The sequence below is a fragment of the Trachinotus anak genome, unplaced genomic scaffold (assembly GCF_046630095.1).
Source record: "Trachinotus anak isolate AG129_WGS33_773 ecotype Australia unplaced genomic scaffold, CSIRO_AGI_Tana_v1 ptg000020l, whole genome shotgun sequence".
Lineage (NCBI taxonomy): Eukaryota > Metazoa > Chordata > Actinopteri > Carangiformes > Carangidae > Trachinotus > Trachinotus anak.
The window spans coordinates 2642318-2664221 of NW_027273871.1; the positions used below are offsets into that span (position 1 = coordinate 2642318).

At 38.2% G+C, this 21904-nt stretch overlaps 4 protein-coding genes across 7 annotated transcripts; all 4 read left to right on the forward strand.

Annotated features, from left to right (window-relative positions):
• The first annotated feature begins 933 nt into the window (after positions 1 to 933).
• On the forward strand, positions 934 to 5146 carry LOC139637454 (serine protease FAM111A-like). The gene is made up of 3 exons (XM_071506176.1): positions 934 to 1144; positions 1854 to 1970; positions 2278 to 5146. The coding sequence occupies exons 2-3, from the start codon at positions 1917 to 1919 to the stop codon at positions 4171 to 4173; spliced, it is 1950 nt and encodes a 649-aa protein (XP_071362277.1). The 5' UTR covers positions 934 to 1144; positions 1854 to 1916; the 3' UTR covers positions 4174 to 5146.
• A 351-nt stretch (positions 5147 to 5497) lies between these two features.
• On the forward strand, positions 5498 to 9889 carry LOC139637453 (serine protease FAM111A-like). Of its 2 annotated transcripts, none has more exons than XM_071506174.1 (4): positions 5498 to 5792; positions 6347 to 6461; positions 6681 to 6740; positions 7032 to 9889. In XM_071506174.1, the coding sequence occupies exons 2-4, from the start codon at positions 6408 to 6410 to the stop codon at positions 8916 to 8918; spliced, it is 2001 nt and encodes a 666-aa protein (XP_071362275.1). In that variant the 5' UTR covers positions 5498 to 5792; positions 6347 to 6407; the 3' UTR covers positions 8919 to 9889. The 2 variants fall into 2 exon arrangements, with proteins under 2 accessions (XP_071362275.1, XP_071362276.1); XM_071506175.1 differs by having other exon boundaries at positions 6350 to 6461.
• A 367-nt stretch (positions 9890 to 10256) lies between these two features.
• On the forward strand, positions 10257 to 14431 carry LOC139637451 (serine protease FAM111A-like). Of its 2 annotated transcripts, none has more exons than XM_071506172.1 (4): positions 10257 to 10535; positions 11090 to 11204; positions 11424 to 11483; positions 11773 to 14431. In XM_071506172.1, the coding sequence occupies exons 2-4, from the start codon at positions 11151 to 11153 to the stop codon at positions 13657 to 13659; spliced, it is 2001 nt and encodes a 666-aa protein (XP_071362273.1). In that variant the 5' UTR covers positions 10257 to 10535; positions 11090 to 11150; the 3' UTR covers positions 13660 to 14431. The 2 variants fall into 2 exon arrangements, with proteins under 2 accessions (XP_071362273.1, XP_071362274.1); XM_071506173.1 differs by having other exon boundaries at positions 11093 to 11204.
• Positions 14432 to 14775: 344 nt separating this feature from the next.
• Positions 14776 to 18959, forward strand: crcp (calcitonin gene-related peptide-receptor component protein). 2 transcript variants are annotated; one of them, XM_071506178.1, is made up of 6 exons: positions 14776 to 14894; positions 15829 to 15865; positions 15979 to 16077; positions 16194 to 16288; positions 16440 to 16497; positions 18256 to 18959. In XM_071506178.1, exons 1-6 carry the CDS (start codon positions 14887 to 14889, stop codon positions 18400 to 18402), a joined length of 444 nt encoding a protein of 147 aa, XP_071362279.1. In that variant the 5' UTR covers positions 14776 to 14886; the 3' UTR covers positions 18403 to 18959. The 2 variants fall into 2 exon arrangements, with proteins under 2 accessions (XP_071362279.1, XP_071362280.1); XM_071506179.1 differs by lacking the exon at positions 14776 to 14894 and adding an exon at positions 14957 to 15054.
• The last annotated feature ends 2945 nt before the right edge of the window (positions 18960 to 21904 follow it).

A 21904-nucleotide genomic window follows, 5' to 3' on the forward strand; every position in this document is an offset into this window, starting at 1 on the left:
CTCAATAAACCTGAGGACAAATAAGGTGATGTACAACATAAATCTCATTTTACATTACCCTGACCTTGACCTTGACAACATTTCATAATATGCAGGTAACAATAGCAAAAAGGAGGTTAACTGCTGGTTGGTTTGCAGTCAGACTAGCATGCTGGTACTTTGTAGTTTTTTTTCTACATTTAGCTGCAGCTATTGATAAAGTTTTCACACATTCAGAGGGAAAGTTGACATATAGATAAACATTAAATGACCATACCTAGCCTTTTTCCCATTTTTAGTCACTGTGACTGGAGTCCTGAATGATCTGTTTACCTTTAAAAAATTGTTTGCATGTACAAATTATGATAATTGGCCCCTGGGCACAGACATATGGCCCCCTGCCTCTCTTTCATAGGAGCAAACCATCACTCTGAAAGAGATGTGCATCTCTCCAGTTGTTTTGCTTGCTTTATGTAGTTGTTTTTTGGTCACTTTGTGGTTAATTTACACCTCTCTGTAGTTGTTTTATTGTCTCTTTGAAGTTGTCTCTAACACAACCTAACCTCTGGAGTCAGCTGTAGACCACCAGCTCCTGACTATACATGACACTTAATCAAATTTTTATTCCTGCCGTATACCAGACACATAAAGTTAAATTCACAATTTCCATTTTATTGTATTAAAATATGAATTCTGCTATACATACAACAGATTTATGAGGACCTTTCACAATTTGAAAGCAGCTAAAACTGCATTAATTTTCCTCAGAGATTATTCCTTAACTTTTTTCTTTTCTATTTATCACATGACACAAATGTTTCTCATGTGTCTTCTGTTTACCTCTGGATCTGAATGTTGTCTGTATGTTGACTTTGCCATGAAAAAGTTGCTTAAAAAACTATGGTTGGAGAGCATGTATGTATTATATGAGGTGTTAAACTCTCTTTATACATCCTGCACGCAGAATACCTCTTCATGGAGTCACGACACTCCAGCAGAGGAGGTGGCGGTAATACATCTTAACGCTGGTTGTCACCCACAATAAAAACGGAAGGAAGAAGAGGAGGAAGCGGAATTAAAATAAAAATTTAAAAAAGAAAAAACAGGCGCGCATTCTGTGAGAGGACGGTCCGCTGCAGGTTGCAGGTGTTGTGTTTCCGCGTTGGTAAGTTTTTAAATCTAAAAAAAGTAATTATACAGTAAGTGCATTATTTAGTATATGAGAATATCTATACAAGAAATGATAGCAATGAATAAAGACAAGGTTTTAACTGAGTTGTGCACAAGTCAGCGTTTCCCCGCCCCGGTTTCAGCTCGGCAGTACAGGCAGCCATTAGGAAAAAAGAGGTTTAGTTTGGTCCCAGCTGAACATTATCAACAGCAAGATAACACAGCTGAGGGTAAAACAGATGTCAGATTTATTTATGTGAACTGAACCATGTTTTTTTTAAGCCTAGATAATAGTTAGGCTAAAATTATGACAAATAGCTAGGAAGTTTTGATGCCAATTTTTGATTGTATAAAATCACTCTTTCTATTCTCTTACAATCTAATAGCTTTACTTGTATGCATATATATTATGCTCGTTTTGATTTGATTAAATGTGTTCTGGTATTATTGTTTTGCTTACATTTGATTACCTGTTGTTCTGAGGCATTAGAGTGAAAGGAATATTTATGTTCCAGCAAAAAAAAAAAAAAAAAAAAAAAACATGGTTTGCATTAAATGACCATCTTACATTTGTTGTTTTTATTTTGTCTTTTTAGTGAAGTGAATCACAATAAATGTCGTACTATTGTGAATACAATAAAGTGTGATTTCTTGTGTACTGTAAGTCATTAGAAATTAATCATATTCTTCTCCTCTTCCTACAGGTGAGATTCGTAATCGCCTCCTGTCAGCACTGTTAAGATTCAGCTCGAAACCTCACATTAAAAATGGAACCTATGGTCAAGACTGAAAATTATGGATCAATGGACAAAACTGTTGAGGTAAAAGAGTCATAAAGTCATAAGCATGCATTTCATAATAAATTGCTATTTATAACATTATTGTCTCTTATCTCAAGAATAAAATAGACAAGACTATTTACAACTTGTTCCAACCTGTGTTGTCAAATAAAATATATTTTAGCATTTGTATCACAATGGATAGTTTCTTTAATGAAGAACATGATAAAAATTGATTTAGTATGTGTCAGCCATGTTTTTGACATGACATGAAAAGTCTGGTGTTGGTTTAATGGAATAAAAGTTTTGAAGTTTTGAATTCAATTAGACTTAATGTTTTTATTCTCAGGAAAAGAAGCAACATGCAACCCATTCTTTTGAGTGGCGGCCAAACAGCAAGAGACTCACATCTGTCACCTCTGTTACCTGCAACAAAGCAGGAACTGTTGAGGACTCGTTGAAAATAAGTCCACAGTTTAGAGAATTTGCAAAAAACAACAATGACAAAGAGCTTGTCGTTGTTAAAGATGGGAAAGCTATCAGTTCACACTGTCCATGCAGCTTAATTAAAAATGATCGTTTAACGGTCAACTATGTTAAAAGCGTGAAAAAGCCAAAGCAGCTTGGTAGTGGCTCCGTTCATCCCCGCAGAAAGGTGTCATCTGATGAGCTTGTGATGTTTCATGTATTGACAAAAGGAGGTAAAGGTGTAGTAAAAATCTTGTCTAACCCAGCACTAAAAACAGTCGTTCAGGAAATTACTGTTTATGCGTACAAAGGTGAAAAGGTGAAGCAAGCTCTCAGAAGAGATGGTCGAATTCTGAGTCCTGTGTTCAAAAAGAACTGTGCGCTCTCTCACATAAGCACTGAAGTAAACACAGAAATGTCCAATCTCGTTGATGAGCTTAATGGTGAAACTTACAGGATCATACTGCTCGATAAGTCTGATCCACCAGACAGTCAGCCAGGCAGTCTTGATGATGCTTACGTGATGCCAAATGAGTCTCAGAGATCTGACTCTGATGAAAACCAAGATCCTCAACAGCAGTCTACCGCAAGCCAGTCAGTGGACAACAACGTCCTGACACAGACACCAAACCTAAATGGTAATACGGCACCAGAAAAAATCCTGCGTGAAATACTCAACTCGGCAAAGATGAAGAAAGACTTGTCTTCACAGTTTAACCTTGTGGTGAAAGGAAAGAAAACAGTTTCCAGGCTTTCTCGTATCCAGAATCTCTTGCGGGTGGAGTTCGGGCAGAATGCTCAGAGCTGCACAGAAGTTAAAACCATGAAGAAACTGATGGATCTTAGTAATTCTGTTTGCCATGTGAGAATAAACGGGAGCCCAGGTGGAAGTGGCTTTCTCCTGTTTGACAAGTTTGTCCTCACCAATGGCCATGTACTCAAAGATATTTACAACAAGAATAGGAGGCAGCTTGATGGGAAGGTCACCGTACATTTCTCTTATGAAAGTCTAGACCTGGAGAGAGGACAAGAATCAAAAGATGTGGAAGTGGAAGAGGTCGCTGGCTTTGAATATTGTCCTGATGCATCAGGGCACATGTATGACTGGGCTCTGTTAAAGCTGAGTGCTGGTCAGAAATTGCCTGATGGTCTGTTAACACACTTCGGATTCCTTCCCCAAAGTGGTGGAATTTGCATTATTGGGCATCCTGATGGTGGTGTGAAAAAAATAGATGCATGTTTGATTATTCCACCTGATAACCGTAACCAGGTTGTGGAGAAGCATTGCCATGAAAATATAAACCACATTCAGCTCATCACTCGTCGTTTCTTTGAGGATGTGACGGAATCTGTTCAACGTAACAAACAGGTTCTAACTTACGAGTCCTGTTTTTATTTTGGCTCGTCTGGCTCTCCTGTCTTTGATAAGTACTGCAAAGTTGTTGCAATGCATTCAGGAGGATATGAATACACTGATGTAAGGGGCGAAAGACAGAGTGTCATTGAGTTTGGCTATCCTTTGTCTGACATTATTGAACACATCATTGTCCAGCTGGTGGAAACAAGAAGACTTGATGTGTTGCAGGCGTACCTCGCTTGCAGTTATCCACACCACCAAGACATGATGAACAATGTGAAGAAACTAGTTGAGAGCAGAAACCTCACAGCGTTTAAAAATACACTCAACAGCTCAGTGACCACAAATGATGAGAGTTTGAAGATGTTCTTTGATTTCTTCTCTCTGAAAGAGGAACCTGTCCAAATGGACATTAACTAGTTGCACACAGACCGTTACAGTGCTAACCACTGACAGAAGATACAGTCGGAGAAATTGGGAGAAAAAGCAGTGAGCAACAATGGCTGTCATCTCTGTTTTCATATGTCTGAATACTTTTGTTTTTAAACACATAAGGAATGCAGGGATTGGTGGAGAGAGGTGATTCTAAACTTGGTGTATACATTTGTTTTAAGTAACCATAAACACGTTTTGGAAAAAGGGAGCTATGTTTTCTCATACACATTTTTAGCCAGATGTTTGTAACTCAATGGTTGTTTTTGTTAATGTTGTACTTTGTCTATTTTCACATAAGAAGTGATTACTGTATCTTATTTTTAAAAAACTCTTAGTTATCAATATGAACCATGAAGATCCATCTACAGTGTGTTATGTTAATGAATTCCAAAGGATATTATCTGATTAAGAAATCACTAATGATGATTGTCTGATGTTTAATATAATATTTGAAATATTTTCTTTTTCATGTTTGGATCTTGGTAGTTTGGTTGTTTTTATTAATCCTTTTCTTTTATACATAAAAATGATAAATGTATGAATGAGAGGTCAAAGATCACATTTGGAGTTTAACAGAATCTGTCACTTTGAATGTCTGACATCGATTGTCTGCACCTTCTTTAACAGTTGGTTTTTGATAGTCAATCTAAATAGTCAGAACAGATCTACATGTTAAAATACCAAATCTGTGATGCAGATTTGTTATGCATGTATATAATAGGACTACATAATAATAATGAACTGGTTTTTACAGAAAAATGCATTTTCATTTAAATTTTTGGTCACTGATTTTAGTTCTTTAATCAAGCAGAGTTTGATAGTAGGGTGTAGAAAATGGAAAGGGTGACGCTATAATGTCCTTATTCTAATTAAAGTATCATTAAGTGTATTGTCATGTGGAAATGTTCTTGTAACTGTGAATAAATGTCACAGCCTGAAATACAGGGTTTTATCTCTTCCTGGTTTCTTTTTGCGCTTTCCTGCAGTGACACGTTTTGAACTTCAGAAGAAGACACACACGCCTGCTCTGTCTGCTCTTTACAGTACTCACCTGTTACCTACCACAGCCCCCCCCTCTCTCAGGTGTAATCCTTCAACCTGACGTCTGCCCCAGCACACAGCGTCACTCAGGTGCTTTTAGTCAACAATATCATGCTATTGTCAAGGGCTTTGATGCATGATCGGAAAGACTAATTATTCTGGGGGGGGGTTCGAATAAATTTCTTAATAAATACATAGATAAATCTTGGATATCCGGGGGTTACACGATGTCTGTCACATTTATAAACTTCATTGAGAGCAGATATTTCAGACGGGAGAGGTCTTCCTCTTTTCTGCAGGATCCGTTTCTCCTCCTCTAACTTCTCCCAATCCAACTCTAATCCTTCACCCTCCTCCTCCTCCTATTACTATTACATAATGAATACTCCATAAACGAAACTCACCGTTCACAAGGTAAAGGGCGTGGAGGCGTAGGAGTAAGAGAGGGAGGGACATAGAGAGATTTCCATTTTCATTATATCAGTCCAATATCCATGTCTCAATCCCGGAAAAGCCCACACTTCGAGGCATCTTCATCGAGCTTTACACAACCAGGCTGCTTGGTGAGTTGTTCAAACTAAAAAAATATGTATACTTTAAACCGCTTTGAACCAGCTAAAGAAGTCACAGGATGTGTGACTGAGTCTTTAAACAGAATATTCTGTTCATTATCAGCAGCAATACGACATTCTGTCCAAATCTATTTAGATAGGCCTTTCTGATGGTAACATAGATTCCAGGTATATTCATGTGAATTGAATCGTTTTTTGAACTGACACACGAAGCCTAGATAATAGTCTATATGACAAATAGCTTACAGCTGTAAGTGTGATATTGATTGCTTGGATATGAGTTTTGATAATTTTACATTTAATAGGGCATCATGCCAATTTTAAATTGAATAAAATGACCCTTTTCTATCACATTACAAGAATGTTTGTGTTCCAGCAGTAAAAGCTGTGGACAAACATGGTAACCTACCCAAGAAAAGAGTGATGGCCTCCATAGATTTGTTGTTTGTATTTTTGTGTTTTTAGTGAAGTGAATCACAATAAATTTCACACTGATATGAAGATAATAAATGGATATTTCTTGTGTCATATTGCTTTTCCGTCAGAAGATACATAATCACCTCCTGTCAGCACTGTTAGAATTCAGCTGGAAACCTCACAAAGAAAATGGAACCTAAGGTGAAGACTGAAAATGATGGACCAGTGGACAAAACTGTTGAGGTACTGATTTTCTCATGTGGGATGACATGTGTTGTCAGTTTGATTCGAACTTGTATAACCTTTACCACAACAGGTTTGTTACTGATTTACATGGGTTTGGTAATTGCATCAAGCTCTGTATCCTTTATCAAGAATTTTTAAATGATGATTTTAAAAAAATCATAAGCGAGCATTTCATTACACATTACTATTAATAACATTTCTGTCTCTTATCTCAAGAATAAAATGGACCAGAATGGGGAGAGTGGCCAACCTCGTAATTTGCAACTTGTTGCAAAGGTTTGTCACCTTTTATTTCATATCTGTGTTGGCAAATCAAAACTATAGATAACATAGACTTGTTTTTTCTTTTGGATGTTTTACCATTTGGTTCACAATTTCTTGGTTTTTGTTAGATGGTTTCTTTAATTTTAGAAATGATCCAAATTTATTTTGTGTGTTTGTCAATATTTTCATTTAACTTCAGCCACATTTTAAAATGACAAGACAAGTTTGGTTTTGCTTTGATAGAGTAAAAAAATGTTTTAATGTAAGTGAATTAAATGAGACTTCATTGTTTTTCATTCATAGGAAGAGGAGCAACATGCAACCCATACTTTTGAGTGGCAGTCAAATGGCAAGAAACCCACCTCTGTTACTTGCAACAAAGCAGGAACTGTTGAGGACTCGCTGAAAATAAGTTCAGAGTTTAGAAAATTTGCAAAAAAGAACAATGACAAAGAGCTTGTCATTGTTAAAGATGGGAAAGCTATCAGTTCACACTGTCCCTGCAGCTTAATTAAAAATGATCGTTTAATGGTCAACTATGTTAAAAGCGTGAAAAAGCCAAAGCAGCTTGGTAGTGGCTCCGTTCATCCCCGCAGAAAGGTGTCATCTGATGAGCTTGTGATGTTTCATGTATTGACAAAAGGAGGTAAAGGTGTAGTAAAAATCTTGTCTAACCCAGCACTAAAAACAGTCGTTCAGGAAATTACTGTTTATGCGTACAAAGGTGAAAAGGTGAAGCAAGCTCTCAGAAGAGATGGTCGAATTCTGAATATTGTGTTCAAAAAGAACTGTGCGCTCTCTCACATAAGCACTGAAGTAAACACAGAAATGTCCAATCTCGTTGATGAGCTTAATGGTGAAACTTACAGGATCATACTGCTCGATAAGTCTGATCCACCAGACAGTCAGCCAGGCAGTCTTGATGATGCTTACGTGATGCCAAATGAGTCTCAGAGATCTGACTCTGATGAAAACCAAGATCCTCAACAGCAGTCTACCGCAAGCCAGTCAGTGGACAACAACGTCCTGACACAGACACCAAACCTAAATGGTAATACGGCACCAGAAAAAATCTTGCATGAAATACCCAACTCGGCAAAGATGAAGAAAGACTTGTCTTCACAGTTTAACCTTGTGGTGAAAGGAAAGAAAACAGTTTCCAGGCTTTCTCGTATCCAGAATCTCTTGCGGGTGGAGTTCGGGCAGAATGCTCAGAGCTGCACAGAAGTTAAAACCATGAAGAAACTGATGGATCTTAGTAATTCTGTTTGCCATGTGAGAATAAACGGGAGCCCAGGTGGAAGTGGCTTTCTCCTGTTTGACAAGTTTGTCCTCACCAATGGCCATGTACTCAAAGATATTTACAACAAGAATAGGAGGCAGCTTGATGGGAAGGTCACCGTACATTTCTCTTATGAAAGTCTAGACCTGGAGAGAGGACAAGAATCAAAAGATGTGGAAGTGGAAGAGGTCGCTGGCTTTGAATATTGTCCTGATGCATCAGGGCACATGTATGACTGGGCTCTGTTAAAGCTGAGTGCTGGTCAGAAATTGCCTGATGGTCTGTTAACACACTTCGGATTCCTTCCCCAAAGTGGTGGAATTTGCATTATTGGGCATCCTGATGGTGGTGTGAAAAAAATAGATGCATGTTTGATTATTCCACCTGATAACCGTAACCAGGTTGTGGAGAAGCATTGCCATGAAAATATAAACTACATTCAGCTCATCACTCGTCGTTTCTTTGAGGATGTGACGGAATCTGTTCAACGTAACAAACAGGTTCTAACTTACGAGTCCTGTTTTTATTTTGGCTCGTCTGGCTCTCCTGTCTTTGATAAGTACTGCAAAGTTGTTGCAATGCATTCAGGAGGATATGTCCACCCTGATGTAAGGGGCGAAAGACAGAGTGTCATTGAGTTTGGCTATCCTTTGTCTGACATTATTGAACACATCATTGTCCAGCTGGTGGAAACAAGAAGACTTGATGTGTTGCAGGCGTACCTCGCTTGCAGTTATCCACACCACCAAGACATGATGAACAATGTGAAGAAACTAGTTGAGAGCAGAAACCTCACAGCGTTTAAAAATACACTCAACAGCTCAGTGACCACAAATGATGAGAGTTTGAAGATGTTCTTTGATTTCTTCTCTCTGAAAGAGGAACCTGTCCAAATGGACATTAACTAGTTGCACACAGACTGTTACAGTGCTAACCACTGACAGAAGATACAGTCGGAGAAATTGAGAGAAAAAGCAGTGAGCAACAATGGCTGTCATCTCTGTTTTCATATGTCTGAATACTTTTGTTTTTAAACACATAAGGAATGCAGGGATTGGTGGAGAGAGGTGATTCTAAACTTGGTGTATACATTTGTTTTAAGTAACCATAAACACGTTTTGGAAAAAGGGAGCTATGTTTTCTCATACACATTTTTAGCCAGATGTTTGTAACTCAATGGTTGTTTTTGTTAATGTTGTACTTTGTCTATTTTCACATAAGAAGTGATTATTGTATCTTATTTTTTAAAAACTCTCAGTTATCAATGAGCCATGAAGATCCATCTACAGTGTGTTATGTTAATGAATTCCAAAGGATATTATCTGATTAAGAAATCACTAATGATGATTGTCTGATGTTTAATATAATATTTGAAATATTTTCTTTTTCATGTTTGGATCTTGGTAGTTTGGTTGTTTTTATTAATCCTTTTCTTTTATACATAAAAATGATAAATGTATGAATTAGAGGTCAAAGATCACATTTGGAGTTTAACAGAATCTGTCACTTTGAATGTCTGACATCGATTGTCTGCACCTTCTTTAACAGTTGGTTTTTGATAGTCAATCTAAATAGTCAGAACAGATCTATATGTTAAAATACCAAATCTGTGATGCAGATTTGTTATGCATGTATATAATAGGACTACATAATAATAATGAACTGGTTTTTACAGAAAAATGCATTTTCATTTAAATTTTTGGTCACTGATTTTAGTTCTTTAATCAAGCAGAGTTTGATAGTAGGGTGTAGAAAATGGAAAGGGTGACGCTATAATGTCCTTATTCTAATTAAAGTATCATTAAGTGTATTGTCATGTGGAAATGTTCTTGTAACTGTGAATAAATGTCACAGCCTGAAATACAGGGTTTTATCTCTTCCTGGTTTCTTTTTGCGCTTTCCTGCAGTGACACGTTTTGAACTTCAGAAGAAGACACACACGCCTGCTCTGTCTGCTCTTTACAGTACTCACCTGTTACCTACCACAGCCCCCCCCTCTCTCAGGTGTAATCCTTCAACCTGACGTCTGCCCCAGCACACAGCGTCACTCAGGTGCTTTTAGTCAACAATATCATGCTATTGTCAAGGGCTTTGATGCATGATCGGAAAGACTAATTATTCTGGGGGGGGGTTCGAATAAATTTCTTAATAAATACATAGATAAATCTTGGATATCCGGGGGTTACACGATGTCTGTCACATTTATAAACTTCATTGAGAGCAGATATTTCAGACGGGAGAGGTCTTCCTCTTTTCTGCAGGATCCGTTTCTCCTCCTCTAACTTCTCCCAATCCAACTCTAATCCTTCACCCTCCTCCTCCTCCTATTACTATTACATAATGAATACTCCATAAACGAAACTCACCGTTCACAAGGTAAAGGGCGTGGAGGCGTAGGAGTAAGAGAGGGAGGGACATAGAGAGATTTCCATTTTCATTATATCAGTCCAATATCCATGTCTCAATCCCGGAAAAGCCCACACTTCGAGGCATCTTCATCGAGCTTTACACAACCAGGCTGCTTGGTGAGTTGTTCAAACTAAAAAAATATGTATACTTTAAACCGCTTTGAACCAGCTAAAGAAGTCACAGGATGTGTGACTGAGTCTTTAAACAGAATATTCTGTTCATTATCAGCAGCAATACGACATTCTGTCCAAATCTATTTAGATAGGCCTTTCTGATGGTAACATAGATTCCAGGTATATTCATGTGAATTGAATCATTTTTTGAACTGACACACGAAGCCTAGATAATAGTCTATATGACAAATAGCTTACAGCTGTAAGTGTGATATTGATTGCTTGGATATGAGTTTTGATAATTTTACATTTAATAGGGCATCATGCCAATTTTAAATTGAATAAAATGACCCTTTTCTATCACATTACAAGAATGTTTGTGTTCCAGCAGTAAAAGCTGTGGACAAACATGGTAACCTACCCAAGAAAAGAGTGATGGCCTCCATAGATTTGTTGTTTGTATTTTTGTGTTTTTAGTGAAGTGAATCACAATAAATTTCACACTGATATGAAGATAATAAATGGATATTTCTTGTGTCATATTGCTTTTCCGTCAGAAGATACATAATCACCTCCTGTCAGCACTGTTAGAATTCAGCTGGAAACCTCACAAAGAAAATGGAACCTAAGGTGAAGACTGAAAATGATGGACCAGTGGACAAAACTGTTGAGGTACTGATTTTCTCATGTGGGATGACATGTGTTGTCAGTTTGATTCGAACTTGTATAACCTTTACCACAACAGGTTTGTTACTGATTTACATGGGTTTGGTAATTGCATCAAGCTCTGTATCCTTTATCAAGAATTTTTAAATGATGATTTTAAAAAAATCATAAGCGAGCATTTCATTACACATTACTATTAATAACATTTCTGTCTCTTATCTCAAGAATAAAATGGACCAGAATGGGGAGAGTGGCCAACCTCGTAATTTGCAACTTGTTGCAAAGGTTTGTCACCTTTTATTTCATATCTGTGTTGGCAAATCAAAACTATAGATAACATAGACTTGTTTTTTCTTTTGGATGTTTTACCATTTGGTTCACAATTTCTTGGTTTTTGTTAGATGGTTTCTTTAATTTTAGAAATGATCCAAATTTATTTTGTGTTTGTCAATATTTTCATTTAACTTCAGCCACATTTTAAAATGACAAGACAAGTTTGGTTTTGCTTTGATAGAGTAAAAAAATGTTTTAATGTAAGTGAATTAAATGAGACTTCATTGTTTTTCATTCATAGGAAGAGGAGCAACATGCAACCCATACTTTTGAGTGGCAGTCAAATGGCAAGAAACCCACCTCTGTTACTTGCAACAAAGCAGGAACTGTTGAGGACTCGCTGAAAATAAGTTCAGAGTTTAGAAAATTTGCAAAAAAGAACAATGACAAAGAGCTTGTCATTGTTAAAGATGGGAAAGCTATCAGTTCACACTGTCCCTGCAGCTTAATTAAAAATGATCGTTTAATGGTCAACTATGTTAAAAGCGTGAAAAAGCCAAAGCAGCTTGGTAGTGGCTCCGTTCATCCCCGCAGAAAGGTGTCATCTGATGAGCTTGTGATGTTTCATGTATTGACAAAAGGAGGTAAAGGTGTAGTAAAAATCTTGTCTAACCCAGCACTAAAAACAGTCATTCAGGAAATTACTGTTTATGCATACAAAGGTGAAAAGGTGAAGCAAGCTCTCAGAAGAGATGGTCGAATTCTGAATATTGTGTTCAAAAAGAACTGTGCGCTCTCTCACATAAGCACTGAAGTAAACACAGAAATGTCCAATCTCGTTGATGAGCTTAATGGTGAAACTTACAGGATCATACTGCTCGATAAGTCTGATCCACCAGACAGTCAGCCAGGCAGTCTTGATGATGCTTACGTGATGCCAAATGAGTCTCAGAGATCTGACTCTGATGAAAACCAAGATCCTCAACAGCAGTCTACCGCAAGCCAGTCAGTGGACAACAACGTCCTGACACAGACACCAAACCTAAATGGTAATACGGCACCAGAAAAAATCTTGCATGAAATACCCAACTCGGCAAAGATGAAGAAAGACTTGTCTTCACAGTTTAACCTTGTGGTGAAAGGAAAGAAAACAGTTTCCAGGCTTTCTCGTATCCAGAATCTCTTGCGGGTGGAGTTCGGGCAGAATGCTCAGAGCTGCACAGAAGTTAAAACCATGAAGAAACTGATGGATCTTAGTAATTCTGTTTGCCATGTGAGAATAAACGGGAGCCCAGGTGGAAGTGGCTTTCTCCTGTTTGACAAGTTTGTCCTCACCAATGGCCATGTACTCAAAGATATTTACAACAAGAATAGGAGGCAGCTTGATGGGAAGGTCACTGTACATTTCTCTTATGAAAGTCTAGACCTGGAGAGAGGACAAGAATCAAAAGATGTGGAAGTGGAAGAGGTCGCTGGCTTTGAATATTGTCCTGATGCATCAGGGCACATGTATGACTGGGCTCTGTTAAAGCTGAGTGCTGGTCAGAAATTGCCTGATGGTCTGTTAACACACTTCGGATTCCTTCCCCAAAGTGGTGGAATTTGCATTATTGGGCATCCTGATGGTGGTGTGAAAAAAATAGATGCATGTTTGATTATTCCACCTGATAACCGTAACCAGGTTGTGGAGAAGCATTGCCATGAAAATATAAACTACATTCAGCTCATCACTCGTCGTTTCTTTGAGGATGTGACGGAATCTGTTCAACGTAACAAACAGGTTCTAACTTACGAGTCCTGTTTTTATTTTGGCTCGTCTGGCTCTCCTGTCTTTGATAAGTACTGCAAAGTTGTTGCAATGCATTCAGGAGGATATGTCCACCCTGATGTAAGGGGCGAAAGACAGAGTGTCATTGAGTTTGGCTATCCTTTGTCTGACATTATTGAACACATCATTGTCCAGCTGGTGGAAACAAGAAGACTTGATGTGTTGCAGGCGTACCTCGCTTGCAGTTATCCACACCACCAAGACATGATGAACAATGTGAAGAAACTAGTTGAGAGCAGAAACCTCACAGCGTTTAAAAATACACTCAACAGCTCAGTGACCACAAATGATGAGAGTTTGAAGATGTTCTTTGATTTCTTCTCTCTGAAAGAGGAACCTGTCCAAATGGACATTAACTAGTTGCACACAGACTGTTACAGTGCTAACCACTGACAGAAGATACAGTCGGAGAAATTGGGAGAAAAAGCAGTGAGCAACAATGGCTGTCATCTCTGTTTTCATATGTCTGAATACTTTTGTTTTTAAACACATAAGGAATGCAGGGATTGGTGGAGAGAGGTGATTCTAAACTTGGTGTATACATTTGTTTTAAGTAACCATAAACACGTTTTGGAAAAAGGGAGCTATGTTTTCTCATACACATTTTTAGCCAGATGTTTGTAACTCAATGGTTGTTTTTGTTAATGTTGTACTTTGTCTATTTTCACATAAGAAGTGATTACTGTATCTTATTTTTAAAAAACTCTTAGTTATCAATATGAACCATGAAGATCCATCTACAGTGTGTTATGTTAATGAATTCCAAAGGATATTATCTGATTAAGAAATCACTAATGATGATTGTCTGATGTTTAATATAATATTTGAAATATTTTCTTTTTCATGTTTGGATCTTGGTTGTCTGTTTTTTATTAATCTTTTTCTTTTATACATAAAAATTATAAATACAGGAATGAGAGGTCAAAGATCAAATATGGAGTTTAACAGAATCTGTCACTTTGATTGTCTGATTTGATTGTTAGTTCTTTAATCAAGCAGAGTTTGATAGTAGGGTGTAGAAAATGGAAAGGGTGACGCTATAATGTCATTATTCTAATTAAAGTATCATTAAGTGTATTGTCATGTAGAAATGTTCTTGTGACTGTGAATAAATGTCACAGCCTTAAATACAGGGTTTTTGTCTTTGTGGTTCTTGGGTTGTGCTTTCCTGCAGTGAGTCGGTTTGAACATTGGGTGGAGATGTTTTGATTCTTCATTTGGTTCCTGGAGTCCCACCATTAGCTTTCATGATATTTATGTCATGTCTTCTCTGAGGTTTACAATTGTAAAACTTTTAAAACACAGAGTAGTCTGTAACAAGGAGAAGGCGGCACAAACCAAACATAATAGTGGAGTGCTGGACTGATTTTGTTGATAAAAAATACCAAATAAAACCTGTCTAAAAAAGGTAGATGACCTACTTGTGCATTATTGTCAGCTGTCGGACACAAGCACACCTACAGAAAACAGGGACGATGAGGAAAGTTTTAATTGAAGAAGAGCGATACCGACGGAACGTTTGACCCAGACTACATTCCTACACGGACACTTTGAGAGAGCGGACCAAAACCCCGGAAGCCTGTCGAAATGGAGGTGTAAGTGTTTTGTTTAATGATTTTTAATTCATTTATTTTAAGTTAGTTCATCAATTGACAGCTATATGCTGTTTATTGTAGCTGTAGACAAACATTGTAGTTGTTTAGGTAAAAGAACTTCGACTTCAGTTTGAGGGAAACAATAAAGAAACTGCGAAAGGTGAATAAGCTGATTGGACCGGCTCTGCATGCTCTCATGTTTATGCCATAGTGTTCGTGGTCAGGTACACAAAGGGCTGTGGTGTTTCACTGACCTACATAAATAATATACTTAATGTTCTTCTCTCGAAGAACCGCATGAGAACTCTGATAATTAACTGCAAGCTTAAAATAAATAAACTGAAGAGCATTTTTAAAGTTGGCTTGATAAGGTATCAGTTAATCAGTTAGTAATTGACATGAACATACGTTTTGATTGATGTTAAATAATCTAAGTAATTTACAAAGAAAATACTTGTAGTAGTTTCTTAAATGTGAGGGTTTCCCCTCTTCCTATGTCACTGTACTGATGATTGGCATAAGAATAGATTATGTTAGTGTTTCGTTCTATTGATTGAATGATGGATAATAATCCAAACCTCTAAAGTTCCACAAGCCTTTGCCCAATATTGTAGATAGTAATGGAAAACAAAAGTTACAATGCTGTGATCCACTAAATGTCTTAATAAATCAAAACAGGACACATTTTTTAATCCACCCTGTGCACTTATCGACATCACAGCTCATGGTTAATTTAACTCCCTGTCTGAAAGAGGCTCAGGTGTCATCATGTGACTTCAGTAACACCTGAGCACCTAAATGAAGACTGTGAGATGCAGTTAAAAGCTCCAAAAGCGAGTAAATTGACCTTTGGGATTATATTATTTGGTTATATATACATTTTCAAGGTCAAAAATCAACTTTTGTGCTTATTCATGTATTTACTTCTTTTCAGGAAAAATGCTAACGCTGCTATGCTCAGTAACTATGAGGTAAGTTCATGTGTTCGCTCTCACTTTTTGACACTAACTGTTTTGCACTGTCCAGTCAAGAGATGAAAATACCTAAGCGTCACTTCACATTTTTCTGTCTGTGTGTTTCTCAGGTGTTCAAACTCCTGACAGACCTGAAGGAACAAAGGAAGGACAGCGGGAAGAGCAAGCACAGCACCGGGCAGCAGAACTTAAACACCATCATGTATGAGGTCGGCTCACGTCCTCTCCCTCTCCTCACTGACTTTAACTCACCCTGTGTGCCTGTTGTATCACAATGGTGCTTTAATAAAAGCGTGCCCACAGTTTCCTCTGCATTTCCACACAGACGCTGAAGTACCTGTCAAAGACGCCCTGCAGCAGACAGAGTCCAGAGATCGTCAAAGAGTTCCTCACCACCATGATGCCTCACAAACTCACAAAGTCAGTAAGATCTGTTTTCATGTTTTCATTTATTTGGCACAAAAAAAAACAAGATACACAGCATTTTTAAACACACACTGTATACTGTATATATGGACTGTTCTGTATACCATATTAACACTGATGAAATTCTCCCCCCAAATGTCATCAGGGCTGAGAAACTGCAGCTGCTGAACCACCGGCCACAGACAGCAGTGGAAATTCAGCTAGTGAGTGTTTTACCTAACTTTCATCAACTCTCTTTATCTCTTATTCACTGCAGGTGTACAGAGCCATGATTGTTTCACACAATTATTGTGAAAAACAAACAAAAGTATCATCTACTAAGGCTCGCCTAAAGGATAAGTCTGGTGATACTCTTTTTGTTTTCTTATTGTCAACATATCCCATGAAAATAACAACAAATAACAACAACTATTAAAAATACATCAATGAGCCACACTGTTGCAGTGGATGACATGTTTTGTCATTGCAATGAACATGGGCACTGTAGCTTATTTTGAGTAAACCATATGGAAACATTCATTAGAGCAACTAACATATATGAATCTATGAAAATAGTCCCCAACAAATGCTTTATTTTCTCCTGGATGAGTAATGTGTGCTAAAAACTGCAAGGTCTAGCTGTTTGGAAAATTTCTAAAATAAAAACAGAACCATATTTTATCATCTGTTTTTGAGGGTTTCAGTCTTCAGTAAGAATGAATAGGCTTGGGGCAGAGTGCCACAGACAGGGTAGAGAAGTACTGAGAAACAGACCAGTAAAAAATTGGTTTTCTTTTTTTGACAATAAGAAAAACGAAATAGAGTAACACCATCGTTGTCCTTCTAGTTATAAATCTGTTTAGTTACAGCTGAATAGGCCAAGTCGTACGGAGCCATTTTTGAAATGTACTGTTGTGTACATGGCTCCATTGATTGGAGTAGGTCATTTAAAATGTCTAAATCTTGGTCACTAATTGTATCATGCACACCTCCTACTCTCAAGCCATACAGGTTTTGTGGGTTTTCAGACATCCAGTACCACCCCATCACCCAAAACATGAATAGACAAAGCATATCTAATAAGTCAGTCATCTCAGACTGGCCGGGTGGTAAACACAAGGATTCCTGAGAATTTCAGTTCCTGTTTTTTTGGTTACCTGCTTTCCTGTTTTCATTTGAATTTGCCAATATCCAAGTCACAAAACCACACATTTATGCAGTTAGTAGTAGTTTCTCTGTTTCTTTGGCACAGCAGAACATTTCAGTACTGAATAATAGAAACAGCAGTCATAACTCAAGCTCCATTTAGTAGCTGTTCCGGTGCTTTCCTTCATATCACATGGTTCTCAACAGCAGATGGAGTTAGACAAGTGTCATGGAATTGTACAAGTGCACATTTCTCCTTTTTCTGGGCGCTTCTTGTCCGTGTTGGAAACTTGAACAACTGCTGTTCCATGACAACTGGCAAACTCCCTCTGCTCATGAAAATCATGTGACATTACTGAGAGCTCAAGAACAGCTGCTGAAAGGAGTTTGAGGTGAGATTGTTTCGTCAGCTGCAAGCAAATTGATGTAACACCTAAAAGTCAAGGCGAGTTTATATGTACAGTCTGCCTGAGGGAAATATCTGTCTGTTTTGATGCTAAACGCTCCAGTGTGTTCACTAACTAGTCGCTAACTGTATCTGTCCGCTGTTTGATGCTGAGGAGGTAGTGTACATCAGATTTTTTACTCAAAACACAGAGAGAGAGTGGTGACATTCAGCTAGAACAACAAAGTTGTGGGCCCGAAATCTAGACAATGAGCTGAAACTTCAAAAAGCTCCATAAAGCCAAGGAGACCTGTGTATTCAGACCTTTCTCACATTGTCATTGATACATAATTATTTTAAAAATATCAATTATGGCCGCTAGAATGACTCTTTAGAGGTGTGCAATTCGTTAAATATGGTTTTAATTTTCTGTTTTTTTTTCTGTTTTCAGATGGTAGAAGAGAGTGAAGAGCGTTTATCAGAGGAGCAGATTGAGGAGCTCATCCAGACAGTCGCAGACATCCTACCCGGTGACCCAGAGCAGGAAAACACAGCTCCAGCAGAAGCAGAGATGAAGGAAGGTGGTGAACAGTCATGACCCAGTGACAGGCCAGAAATGGCCCACAGGTGAAGAACTGGGGTGAAGCTCAAAACTGTTACAGAAGTGGACTTGCTGCTTTGACCTGAGCCGTTTTGCATCATGAACAACATGCCGACAGAAAGGATGCACGATGGCTGCCTGGCTAAAGAGAACCTCATTGCATGACTCAAGGAAAACAAGCATATTGTGATTTCCATTTCTGTTTGTAGATACAGCTGGATTCAGATCAAACATGTGCAGACATGCCTAAGTACAGGTTTACGGACAGTGAGTCACACTTCGACTTGTTTTGCACCTGACTCGTCTAATTTGTATCTCGCATCAGATAATATTCATGCATAGACAGCCTGCTGTTAACCTGTTATATTTTTGGTTTCTGACTTAATGTTCGTCTCCAGTTTCTACCATGGAGCGTAGAAATAAGGGGTTTTGCTGCTTTATGATTTCCGAAGCTGTAATGTATGTCAGTAATGCATTTAAACTTGCATTACTCAGACAGTACTCTTAGGGTGGCTGTGTAATACAAAGAGAGTAGACATTAAGAACCAAAAGGTGATTGTTGTCTCTTATTTTTGGGTAGAAGAGTTCTCTTTTTTAGATGTACAGACCTTTTTCCTGTCTTACAAAATGAAAACTAACAGCTGAAACATGTCTGCAGCTTCTTGTCGCTTTGAAAGACACATCAGCAGTTTTCGTTTTTCAAAAAAGGCTGCAGACGTCTTCTGACTGTTGTGCAAATTCATTTGTAAAAATGGGCTTCTGGTTCTCACATGGTGACAGACTGTGAAGAACTGGTGCTATATTAGGACTATAATTTGAAACGCATTTGATATTGGTGTCATCTTCACCTACAGAAAACATTTTCAGCGCATCCTCTCCCCGTGCCGTACAGTTGTAGAGAGGTTCCTAATGACCGATGTCCCTCTCGATTAAATGGAAATTTAAATTTAGACTATTCAAAAGTAAGAAAATCAAAAATTGATCACTATTTAATTGGGATCAATTTATAGTTTTACAAGGTGACATTTGTCCCACTTCCTGCCGTCTGCCATTGTTAGCGGCGTCTGGCTGCATAACATCTCATACACAACACTTAACCAGTGTTGTACATTAATAAAACATTCATAATAAGTTTAACCGACTTGTATTTTCGGAGCCAACTAGCAAGAGTAGCAAGGTTGAATTGTTTAGTGGACTAATCAAGCACATCCCTTTAAAATAAGTCGGTGGCTGCAAGACACTGGTAGGAAACATCTGTCGGATGTCATTAACACAACGCATTGGTCGTTCAATTTGCTGTAAATTTAGTTAATTTAGGAGCTTGTCTTAGATCTATAGTGGTAATTGCTTGTGGTAGTAATTAATTAATCACCCTGACATAACGTTATTGTAGTCAACTCAACATACATTATTTTTCCACAGAGATAAGTTTCTGTGACCACTCCTTAATTACACAGGATATAAACTGTAGACTGATACATAAACCTACAAACTCTTCAGCTGCAGGCTCTGGATCAACCGGTGTTTTCTGTGCTGGGATGTTGTGAAGTAGCAGAGGAAGGATGTGCTGGTTAGACCAATGTACCTTTCTGTTTTAGGTTTCCTGTTTCTTTATAACATCAGTTTCCTGTTCTTATGTAGTACATCAACAGGGCAAGATTCACGGTGAAAGTTATGGAGAATGATTTTGATTTAGCACACCTAGGAGCCAAAAGTGACCCCTGGCCATCAGTTTACTGTAGAAGGGAAGACATGAGGGACAAATCTCTGAAACCATTTGCAAGAGTAAATGTCCAGCATCTAAAAATTGCAGACATTATGAACTGTTACTGAAACTGAAGATCTTTTTCCCCAAATACCCGTCCAGGTATTCATATGCACACAAAACCATGTACTCTTGTAAAACACTGAAGGATTTAACACAAACATTTTTATGTGACTAAATTAGCATCCAGATACAGGCCTGTGTCAAAACTTAGAGGTGAAGCAATGTATTTTTGTAGTTCTGAAATTAGTCTATTTCTGCAGATTACACTTCTGTCACTTCCTTTTCATATCAGAAATGTAAAACCTTTTTTTTTTTATCTCCAGGTCAAACTAAGTCACCAATTTTAAATTCAGAGTGGTGTACCTGCTTGTCAAACCTAATCTACAGATCACAAATGGAAACCCACAGAACCCACAGCAGTCTTATTAAGACTCTGAATGACATTTGTTTTGATCATTTTCTAATAAAAATAACATTTTGTTTACATCCTGGATCTCTAAATGTAGACCAGGGCAAGAGAATAAAACTATTTCTAAAGCTTTGAGTGTTCCCAGGAGCACAGTGGCCTCAATAACTATGAAATGAAAGAAGTTTGCAACCACCAGGACTCCACAAGAAAGAGAGACGTGACTGAGAAACCAACAGTCACTCTGATAGAGCTTCAGAAGTCTGTGCAGATGTGGGGAGAATCAGCAGGAAGACAACTATCTCAGCAGCACTCAATCAGGCCTTTGTGGTAAAGCGGCTAAACGGAGGCCACTTTGTGTAAAAGGTATGTGACAGCCTGCTTGGAGTTTGCTTGGAGGTTGACCTTTTAGCACGACAATGACCCTGAAGCTAACAACCAAGTCGAGGCTGGAATGGCTTCAGGGACAAGTCTCTAACTGTCCGTGAGTCGCCCAGCCAAAGCCCAGTCTTAAATCTGTGGAGATACCTGAAGGTGACAGTTCACAGACGATTCCCATCCAATCTGATGGAGCTGCCAGACAGAATGGGATGCTCAAGCGCCTAAATCCAGGTGTGCAAAGGTCGTAGACTTGCATAAGGCAACTGGAGGCTTTCATTGTTGCCTCTACCATGTGCTGAATTAAGGGTCTGGACACTTTTATAGCCTAAATGAGAGATTTCAGATTTAATTTGTAATACATTTTCAAAAAATGTCTACAAACTTGTTTTCATTTTCTCATTACAGCTTATTGGGTTTAGACTCCTGGTAAAAGTGGCAATTTTATCCACTTATAATTATATATACAACTCAATAAAAACTTATTTATGAATTGCTGTGATGTTATTTATTTATTTTTTTTACAAGCTTACTGATGTAACTCGGTCACACTCGGTCCTTCACAGAGGCCGGAATCTATCATGAAAACCCCTGTTACACTAAGTGAGTTACCAGGATCTGTTTTACATGTACCACTGAAAAGGCGGGTAAATGAAATGAGGCAGGTTTAACCTCCACTAACTCCCACACTATGATTAAATTTCCCCTGTGGGCTGTTAACGCAGAGCATACGAATCGATAAGGTAAAGTAATTTTATCCTCCAGTGCGAAGAAGAAGAAGAAAAAAAAAAAAAAAAAAAAAAAGGTTGGTTTGTGCGGTGGAATTGCCCTTTAACACCTCCACCAATAGGAATCGTCCAAGCAGATGCGTTCTAGAATTCAGAGCGCCCGTCGACCAATCAGCGCTCAGCTTTCTCTGTCTCCCTGCGCTCCTGCTCAGTGTGTTG

What these genes read in the sequence shown, in the direction of transcription:
- LOC139637454 (XM_071506176.1), top strand. Translation starts at nt 1,917, where the DNA reads ATGGAACCTATGGTCAAGACTGAAAATTATGGATCAATGGACAAAACT. An exon ending in CAATGGACAAAACTGTTGAG is followed by an intron (nt 1,971 to 2,277) that starts GTAAAAGAGTCA and finishes TTTTATTCTCAG; the next exon opens with GAAAAGAAGCAACATGCAAC.
- LOC139637453 (XM_071506174.1), top strand. Translation starts at nt 6,408, where the DNA reads ATGGAACCTAAGGTGAAGACTGAAAATGATGGACCAGTGGACAAAACT. An exon ending in CAGTGGACAAAACTGTTGAG is followed by an intron (nt 6,462 to 6,680) that starts GTACTGATTTTC and finishes TCTTATCTCAAG; the next exon opens with AATAAAATGGACCAGAATGG. An exon ending in ATTTGCAACTTGTTGCAAAG is followed by an intron (nt 6,741 to 7,031) that starts GTTTGTCACCTT and finishes TTTCATTCATAG; the next exon opens with GAAGAGGAGCAACATGCAAC.
- LOC139637451 (XM_071506172.1), top strand. Translation starts at nt 11,151, where the DNA reads ATGGAACCTAAGGTGAAGACTGAAAATGATGGACCAGTGGACAAAACT. An exon ending in CAGTGGACAAAACTGTTGAG is followed by an intron (nt 11,205 to 11,423) that starts GTACTGATTTTC and finishes TCTTATCTCAAG; the next exon opens with AATAAAATGGACCAGAATGG. An exon ending in ATTTGCAACTTGTTGCAAAG is followed by an intron (nt 11,484 to 11,772) that starts GTTTGTCACCTT and finishes TTTCATTCATAG; the next exon opens with GAAGAGGAGCAACATGCAAC.
- crcp (XM_071506178.1), top strand. An exon ending in CTATGCTCAGTAACTATGAG is followed by an intron (nt 15,866 to 15,978) that starts GTAAGTTCATGT and finishes TGTGTTTCTCAG; the next exon opens with GTGTTCAAACTCCTGACAGA. An exon ending in ATGCCTCACAAACTCACAAA is followed by an intron (nt 16,289 to 16,439) that starts GTCAGTAAGATC and finishes AAATGTCATCAG; the next exon opens with GGCTGAGAAACTGCAGCTGC.